Source organism: Sprattus sprattus (assembly GCF_963457725.1).
Source record: "Sprattus sprattus genome assembly, chromosome: 12".
Lineage (NCBI taxonomy): Eukaryota > Metazoa > Chordata > Actinopteri > Clupeiformes > Clupeidae > Sprattus > Sprattus sprattus.
Window position 1 is genome coordinate 6,526,578 of NC_137910.1, and position 9,438 is coordinate 6,536,015.

Here is a 9,438-nt window from a genome sequence, read left to right on the forward strand (position 1 = left end):
TGGTTGTCTTCTCTTGTTATGTATATAATTGAGAGACAACGCCCATAATTTGCTTTGCATTAGTTGAGGGCCTCAAGCTTCAGATTAACAGCTGTCATTGATGACCTTACAGATTTAGATCCATGCTATGCACGTTTCAACTTCACACAAAAAATGAAGAAAATGTATCCATCAGACATCTTTAAAATGTAATTTCAGTAATAGATGAATAAATATGCCATGCAATGATGGGTACAAGGTAAACAAGTAATAAATATGTGTCTTAACTGTAAATCTGGGCAAGTGCTGTCCTAACTTAAATTTGTTAGTTAAAATGTTTTATTAATAAAGCTGAGAAACACATGCTACGCGTTTTTTTATAAAAAAAATTTTTTTTGCCAAACTAGACACAAATGAGGCCTAATGAGTCTTATCTTTAAGTTAGATACTTTAAAGGTTGTAACTTAATTTCCATGGAAAGAAATTAGGCTACTGGCCCTGATCTCAGCAGACCAATGCAGAAGTAATTGAATGGATTTTATCATGGGCCCCTTACAGTAGCCTAAATGCCTCTCTCCTTTACTGAAAGAGTAGCCTATGCTTTACCTTAATACAACTCACATTTAAGTGTATCATTAAACTCACTCAGTTGACAGACCAAGACCATTTTTGATCCAATGTGCCTCTGTTTACACACCAAAAAGAAAAAAGAAATGAGCATTGTAAAATGTAGCCCGTGTCCTCATACTGTAGGTTACTCAACTCTACGAGGGTTTTCATTGGCTCCCGGCACAGTAACCGCGGTCTTTGTAAATTCACTTAGCTAATTGATTTCAGCAGCCTTTCTCTCAGAATCACGTTGCTTTCCATCACATGATTCTGCTCATTACGCAGGCCACAAGGCCACTGCTACTGAGCGGAGAAAGAAGACGGGACAGGATTGACTGCCATGCTTGGGATGACAGGACCGACCATCCCTCACCTAAATGGGTCTTCCGCCGGCAAATCGATCATGACCACGCCTGCTTTTTCAAGATGAACTTACCTAGTTGTAATGCCGCCAGTCTCAAGTGAAAGTAGTTTTAAAGTAAACATCTAGGCCAAGTTTTTCCACTTTTTCAAGTCTCTGGGATTCTGTCTTTGTAGATTCGATAGCCTACATAAATGGCTGAGGAAGTTTTAATAACGTCACCTGGGAAAGTCACATCGGTAAGCATTCTTAATTAAATAATGTAAAACCCGAATGTTGACCCGTGGTAAACAGATATGACACATATGTCGCATTAGGTGTATGTCGTTAGTATTGGCAATGCATGTCTTCTAATGTAGGCTATTCTGCATCTGCTGAAGTTAGTCTGCAAGTCAATACATCATAGTAGCTTAATGTCAATGTGACAAGCTGGGCGATTATAGTTTGTAATACTATTATAACACATATTAGCCTACTTGATTTTTGTGGTTATTGAGTCTAAGCAGTTGCATTCGTGTTATCACGAATGATTGATTTGTGGTCCTTAATATTTTTGTCTTGTTTTCTGTCTGTGGTGCCTGCCGTACATTTAAATCATTTTTAATTATCATCAATTTATGTGTCAGGAAAGATTCCTGATTTTGATTAATTTGATACTCTGCTTCATTTATAAAACGGGTAGTGAGCGTCGTCAGTCATCTTTGTTCTGCGCATCAGATAAGTGGGCGAAATCGCTGATTAAATGTCACAAGACATTGTCTTAGCGTTGGCTCTCACGTGTGTTGTATGCATAAGTAGCCGCATCTGACCACTTACAGCTTTAAATTAAGTTTTCCGCCCATGATCAGAGCACTCTAGCTCCATCCCAGTCAAGTTCCTGTGTGATGGCGTCTCTCTCTCGTGCTCTTTCCGTTTCCCTCTTGTCGTCCTCCTACTCCTGGTGAAACACCCTTAAACATGCAGTTTCGAAACAGTGGAACGAACGTTTTTAAAGCTAAAGATTTTAGGCCTACATCAAATTGTCATATGATAATAAACTATGCTACCATAGTTCCTGTTCCTGTCGAAAGCTAGCATATTGTTGTGGGTCTGGGCTACTGTAAATCAATGACTGTAACTGCCACTTGTGTTAGTGAGGGCCTGAGGCAGGCCAACTGAGACACACTGCAAGAAGTCAAGTACAGTATGTTGTTGTAGGTTATATACAGCATCCTCTAACCTGCCAGGCTTCGAAATTTAGATGTCAGGGTTGGGGACAGCTACTTCCCAATAGAAAGTACCCTATAAATGATGATTTTGTATACATTTAGCTTATCACTATCTCATGTAATGCATTGGGTTTATATAGACGATAACATGTTCTAATTAAATATCTATGCCTAGATACCTAATTGTTTTGTAAATAGTTTTTATTGTTGAGGGACTGCATATTACACGAATTCGGTAGAATGGCCCATATACAGCATCCTCTAACCTGCCAGGCTTCACCTTGGTTTGAATTTGCTAGCAGCCATCTAATTGGACAGGTCACTGGAAGGCCTGTCTCTCCCTTTAAATCTGAAATGCTGAGTTTGATGCACAATACACTAATTATATTACAATATTAACTTAGCCCAGCATTGGAATGTTACCTCGTAAGAGTTCATAGCTCTTGGTCACCTTATCAGTGAAGAAGTCAGGGATGTTAGCTAATTAGAACTTTATGCATCTATATTTCTATATTTCTATCTATATATCTATCAATCTATCTGTCTGTATCTCTGTCTGTCTATCTATCTATTTGTCTTAATATCTGTCAATATATCTGGCTGCCTGCCTACCTGTCTGTTTAGTAATGTATGTATTCATGTATTCCAATGTATTATTTTCCTCTTCTACAGCATCTCACCGCCTCATTACTGGCAGTCGCATTTCTCACCTCCTTTGGTAGTTCCATGCTCTATGGATATAACTTGGCTGTGGTCAACTCCCCAGCGCAGGTAAGTGTGTAAACATTTTGTATTTTATTTGCCTGTTGGCCCCTTTGTCAGTTAGATATTCTAAATGTCAATCCATCTGGCTAAGAAGGCAGTAATTCATTATATTATTGGTGCTTTATATGATTTCAATCGTTGCTTTTACATTTTATGTCCCAGGATAGCCTCTCACACGCTAAACATGAATGGTACTGTAAATGGCTTCTTATGTAAAGGATTGCTGTTGTGTTGAAGCCATACAAAAGCTAGAGACTGAGCTGAATCCCTTCTCCCATGTAGCTGTGAACCTTGGCCAATTTAGAAGTGATGGCACTCTGAAATGAAATAGGAATGGCCAGTGAGTAGTGTAGTATGTAAAATGTAAAATGGAGTAGTGTAGAACTATTGTTTACAAACAAACATCAAAATCTGATTATGATGCTTCCCTGTGAGTTGGAAAAGAAGTATGGGTTTTTTTCTGATCAAGTCTCTGTGAACAGTCTTGTCGACATGCATCCTTCAGCCGTATAATAGGCCCAACCTTTTCATATATAAAGGGCATTTTGAATAAGACGCTATCACCTCTGAATCTTCCCTGGTTAACAGAGAAGCTTTTCAGGCTTTATTTGGTGTGCAGCATTTGTCATCAGATGAGGAATGCAGATTGAATGGCAGCAGGATGAGTCTGGCCTCTGTAACCTCAGCGTGTGGAATGGGAATGTGCCTCACACGGGTCCCATAAGGCTCTGCAGCCTTCTTTCGCTGGAGAAAGCCATCGTCAGTGATTACTGTATTCTGGAGTGGGAGCACACTAGTGTGCCTGTGGCACACGGAACTGGAATGCCAGTGCACATTCACAGCTGATACGTGGATCTCCACTCAATTGGGAACTACGTGGGAAGCCTCAAGAGTGCTTTCCCAAGGCCCTGGTGGACCGGGCTGTAACTCAGCTCGATATTCTGCCTGTGGGATGAGTGTCACACATGGGATTCTGTGCAATCTGGAGCTCCATGCATGTGTGTGTGTGAACAACGCTGTTGAGAAACTTCATGCCCTGACCTTTTCATTCTTAGGAATGCATTACTGAGAGGAGAGTGTCCTTCAAACAGGCTGTTGGAAGCTCAGATTTCTATTTCAGTTAGTTATGTAACAGTTATAATGAAAGTATGCGTGTCCTCTATTCCTTTCATTCAGTTCAAATTGTCTCATGCCATCTTGGTCTAGTCCACTATTGTATCCAGAGACTTGGCCCATACTGAGCTCCAGTCGCGGGGTTGTTTCAGGACTTGGTTCAGTAACACAAAGTCAGTCTTGGGAGTCCTGTGGAATCTGATTAGCTGGTCACCTGAAAGGGCAGAGGGCCAGAGGAGACTGAGATGGAGTGAGCAGTAGAAAAAAGAAGGGATGGAGTGAGCAGTAGAAAAAAGAAGGGATGGAGTGAGCAGTAGAAGAAAGAAGTGATGGAGTGAGCAGTAGAAAAAAGAAGGGATGGAGTGAGCAGTAGAAAAAAGAAGTGATGAAGTGAGCAGAAGAAAAAAGAAGGGATGGAGTGAGAAGTAGAAAAAAGAAGGGATGGAGTGAGCAGTAGAAGAAAGAAGTGATGAAGTGAGCAGAAGAAAAAAGAAGGGATGGAGTGAGAAGTAGAAAAAAGAAGGGATGGAGTGAGCAGTAGAAGAAAGAAGGGATGAGTGAGCAGTAGAAGAAAGAAGGGATGGAGTGAGCAGAAGAAAAAAGAAGGGATGGAGTGAGAAGTAGAAAAAAGAAGGGATGGAGTGAGAAGTAGAAGAAAGAAGGGATGAGTGAGCAGTAGAAGAAAGAAGGGATGGAGTGAGCAGAAGAAAAAAGAAGGGATGGAGTGAGCAGTAGAAAAAAGAAGGGATGGAGTGAGCAGTAGAAAAAAGAAGGGATGTCACATGAGTGTGTCCTCTTGGTCTGGCTCAGTTCCTGACTCTCTAATTGGACCAGTGGGAGGGAAGACGCCGGCCAAAAGGAGTTGCTCTCGTTTCACTGGGTGGAAACTGAGGCTTTGTTGTTGAGACATTTGGCCAGTTTATTTTTATTTAATAAAGGAGTGTTAAACCTTTGGCTCTCTCCCTCTCTCAGTATATTAAGGACTTCTACAATCGGACAGCGTTGAGCCGGAATGGCTGTTGAGACATTTGGCCAGTTTATTTCTATTTAATAAAGGAGTGTTAAACCTCTGGCTCTCTCTCTCCCTCTCTCAGTATATTAAGGACTTCTACAACCGGACAGCGTTGAGCCGCAATGGCTGTTGAGACATTTGGCCAGTTTATTTCTATTTAATAAAGGAGTGTTAAACCTCTGGCTCTCTCCCTCTCTCAGTATATTAAGGACTTCTACAACCGGACGGCGTTGAGCCGGAATGGCTCCGGGCTCAATGAGGAGGCCCTCACCCTCATGTACTCCCTCACTGTGTCCGTCTTTGCCAGCGGGGGGCTCATCGGATCCCTGATGGTGGGCATCCTGGTCACCAGATTTGGAAGGTAAGCCACACACACACACACACACACACACAGACACACACACACACACACACACACACACACACACACACACACACACACACACACACACACACACACACACACACACACCCACACCCACCCACACACACACACACACACACACACACACACACACACACACACACACACACACACACACACACACACACACACATACACACACACAAACAGGCACTCCCACATCGAGCCCACACTTCACCCAAACATCAGGCCCTTGCCAGCCTCACCTCAAGGGTGTTGGAGCCTCCGGATTGGATCTCCATTTTGGCCATTACCATGCAGTTATTACCCCGACCCATTCAGATGACCTTGAGTTTTAGTGGAAATGGCATCCTGAGTTCATTAGAGCCCAGAGACCAGTTTACTGTGCACACAGACAACGAACTTCTTTCCGTGAAAACAGTTTGTGAGTTCCTGCCTGAGAAGTTAATAAGAAAACAGCCATATGTGATTCTTATTTTCATGAGATTCTTCAGGGGTGTTGGTGTTTTGTGTTTTTTTCCCCCACTGGTTTATGTATGTCTGAAATGAGTGTGAATTAGGTATAAAAGTAAGTAATTGCCGTGAATTACTTCATCATTTATGCTCTATGGCAGTTTACATCCACGGTGATCGGGGTTGTTTGGCAGCGCACAGTCGGGCATTAAACCCCCCCCCCCCCCCCCCCAGACAGCCATCTCTCCTCTCACTTCCAAAGGCGCCGGGCGCTCTGTCTGCAGTGAGGTGGACATTTAAATGCAAATGAAAGACGATGATTCACGAGCCCATTTATTGTCCTAATCAATTTCATCACAGCACAATGCTTTATTGGCATTGTGTGTATGTGTGTATGTGTGTGTGTGGGGGGGTCCTGAATCGCCCAAACATGGAGGGGACCTGCGACAGTAAATCAGGAGGGAAGTTTACCACCTGATAGAACTAATCAAGGACCCATACTGCATTACCCTGAGTGGGTTTACACATCACGCTCTGGTCCGCGGTCGAGGACCATCAATTGTGTGGTTTGGATAGTTAAACTCCTCTGAGGATGAATGTGGGATATAAGTGCCCTGATCTGAGCTAATGGTCAGTGGCTGGTAGGTACACGGGGCGTGGGGCAGACCACTGCATGCTCTGAGCATTATGACCTGCCTCTGCTCTGGACCAATGTGGATTGATCGAAATTTGTGCATTGAATGTGTTTAAGTAAAATGTTTAGAGTGTTTAAATGTAAGGTCCAGTAGCACTTTGTAACACCACTGTTACAGAGAAACTATACTTTTAAAGAAGTTTAAACTCTACATTACATGACCTGGCAATGTTAGCTGTAAGTGGCAATCGATTCTATTCATACTAAGTATCAATGTGTTGCTACTCCTTATGGCTCTATGCATTAAACTTACTTAAACTTACTGTAGTAACACTGTGATAATGATAATGGAATGTACCATACTAGGTTTGTTGATAAAGACAGAAGGGTATGATGTACTGAGCATGGTCTCTCTCTCCTTCTCTCTCTCTCTCTCTCTCTCTCTCTCTCTCTATAGGAAAGGGACAATAGTCCACTCCACTGTGCTGGTGTTCATCGCCGGCTCTCTCATGGGCTTTAGCCGAATCTGTGCCTCACCGGAGATGATCATCTTTGGCCGATTTGTCACAGGGATTCACTCAGGTATAGAACTCATTCACCGATACAGACGTAAGGGGACAGATGATCAGGAAACTGGCTCTTTGAAGTGCTGTGGGTGCCTCCACAATCATAAGAGAAGCCCTATCTGTCAGTATAGTATCATAGATATTAATGCGCATTAATGTGGTTTTGGACAACATCTGAATTCCTAAACGATTTACCATGTAGAGATGCTAAAGGGAGGAGACTGATCACTGAGTGAAAAATAAGTAGGGTTTGAATGGGGTGAGTTTGCAGCGCTATGGTGGATCAGTAACTAGAAGTCCTGCCCTGTATTATAAAGAGACAATTTCATCGTCCGAAAAGGTGTAACTGATGTTTCACCTAACCTGAACGGCTATATTTATAACCCTTACCCTAGTAAGCAAATGTACCTGAAAAATAAAGTATTATTTTAGCGGCTATTGAAACTGTTTATGCCGTTTATGTGAGATGTAAACAGTGATTCCAGCTGTGCACTTCTAAGTTGTGTTTGACTGTTCTATGTACTAGAGTTATGGATCTCTGCCCATTCATTTAGATAGGAGCCTGATCTTGTTTGCCCAAAAATGGCTGCCAAGATGGCTGCCGAGTGGCAAGTCCTGTAAGATATGTACCATATCAGTGTTCCAACCTCTGTATCTGTTGTTTAGGTGATGAGACACTATTGCAGTAGTGAAAGTAAGAATCTATGTGACCAGGTAGAACAAACTGAGAGCTAAGACACTACTGGTAATATTGCTTTTTCAATAACAAGTCATTGGTCAAAGTATTGGTCAAAATGCTTTTCCTAAATGCACTGTCCCCTATATTTACCTGTGTTCATTGTGGTCCAGACATTTTCCATAAGGATTCATCTTGTTAGCTTGTTGTTTTGCAAAGCTTGCCAAGCTTAATTAAGCTCCCCGTAGTTATATGTTAACCAGACTGTACCCGTAACAACAGAGTTGAGATGTAGTCCAATAGTGGCAGTCTATAAAGCAGCAGTAATGAGGTGAATGCTCAACCTACAGGTATCTCTCTAAGTAATGAGGTGAATGCTCAACCTACAGGTATCTCTCTAAGTAATGAGGTGAATGCTCCACCTACAGGTATCTCTCTGAGTGTGTGTGTGTGTCCACCTACAGGTATCTCTCTGAGTGTGGTGCCCATGTACCTGGGAGAAATCGCTCCCAAAAACCTCAGGGGCTTCCTGGGCCTGATGCCCAGCATCTTCATCTGTACTGGGGTCTTCACCGCTCAGATCCTGGGTCTCCACGAACTCCTGGGAAAGGTACATACACTGTGCAACAGAACTCTAGATACACTCCACTACATTTACATTTCATATGTTATGAATCAGTGTTATGTGCAGCATGGCTTTTTTTTTTTTCTTGTAATGTATGTTCTTTACAAGTTCTTCTGTCTTTGTTACTATGCAACCCAGAGAAGATAGAGACCATGGAGGTTAAGTCTTCATAGTTTGGTAACCATGGTGATGTGTTATGTACATGATAGGAGGAGCACTGGCCCCTGTTCCTCTCCCTGGTTGTGGTGCCCACCTTCATCCAGTTAATGATGTTGCCATGGTTTCCAGAGAGTCCTCGTTACCTCCTCATCGAGAAGCACAATGTCCATGCCACCATCACAGGTAAGGATGGCAACCCAATAATACTAGCATCAGTGGTGTTCGTCGTGGTTGTACGTCGCTTTGGACAAAAGCGTCTGCTAAATTACTAAATGTAAATGTAAATGGTGTTGGCATAGGCAAGTATGTCCAGAGTAATTGTTGCCATAGATATGATAATATAGAGGGTGTACTACTGTTTCATCCTGTGCCATATCCTCACGCTACAAAGCTAAGTTAACTCTGGCAGACATGTATGTGGTTGGCTAAATAAATGTGCTTTGTGTAGGGGGGCACTGTGGTGCAACCAGTAGCCCCGACCACATTCGGGCTTGATGCCCATGGAGGACACCGGTTCCATTCCGGCCTGATGTCATTTCTCCTGTCCACTTCTCCCTCTCATTTCCTGTCTCACTCTTCACTTCAACAAAAAGCCAAAAAATAAATATTAAAAAAATATGTGTGCTACAGTGTTAGGTGAGCGCGTGTCTCTGTGTCCCTCCTCAGCTCTGAAGTGGTACAGAACCAAGTGTAACATCCAGGCGGAGATCGAGGAGATGCAGGAGGAGCAGCGCTCCCTCTCCTCCATGGACACGGTGTCCGTGTGGGCGCTCCTGTTCGACCGCTCAGTCCGGTGGCAGGTCCTCTCCGTGGTGGTCATCAACATCGGCATGCAGCTGTCTGGCATCGACGCCGTAAGTGACCGCTGATTGACATCCCTGCTTTAGCTGGTT

At 43.0% G+C, this 9,438-nt stretch overlaps 1 protein-coding gene across 1 annotated transcript in view; it reads left to right on the top strand.

Annotated features, from left to right (window-relative positions):
* Nucleotides 1–1,143: 1,143 nt before the first annotated feature.
* The window catches only part of slc2a15a (solute carrier family 2 member 15a), a gene marked incomplete at both ends in the record, with an annotated part of 18,122 nt that continues 9,827 nt past the window's right edge, over nucleotides 1,144–9,438 (top strand). Inside the window, 7 exons of the mRNA XM_080849080.1 lie at nucleotides 1,144–1,188; nucleotides 2,830–2,928; nucleotides 5,248–5,408; nucleotides 6,977–7,101; nucleotides 8,226–8,371; nucleotides 8,596–8,728; nucleotides 9,212–9,399. Coding sequence (XP_080705206.1) covers nucleotides 1,144–1,188; nucleotides 2,830–2,928; nucleotides 5,248–5,408; nucleotides 6,977–7,101; nucleotides 8,226–8,371; nucleotides 8,596–8,728; nucleotides 9,212–9,399 — 897 coding nt within the window. The remainder of the gene's footprint in view (nucleotides 1,189–2,829; nucleotides 2,929–5,247; nucleotides 5,409–6,976; nucleotides 7,102–8,225; nucleotides 8,372–8,595; nucleotides 8,729–9,211; nucleotides 9,400–9,438) is intronic.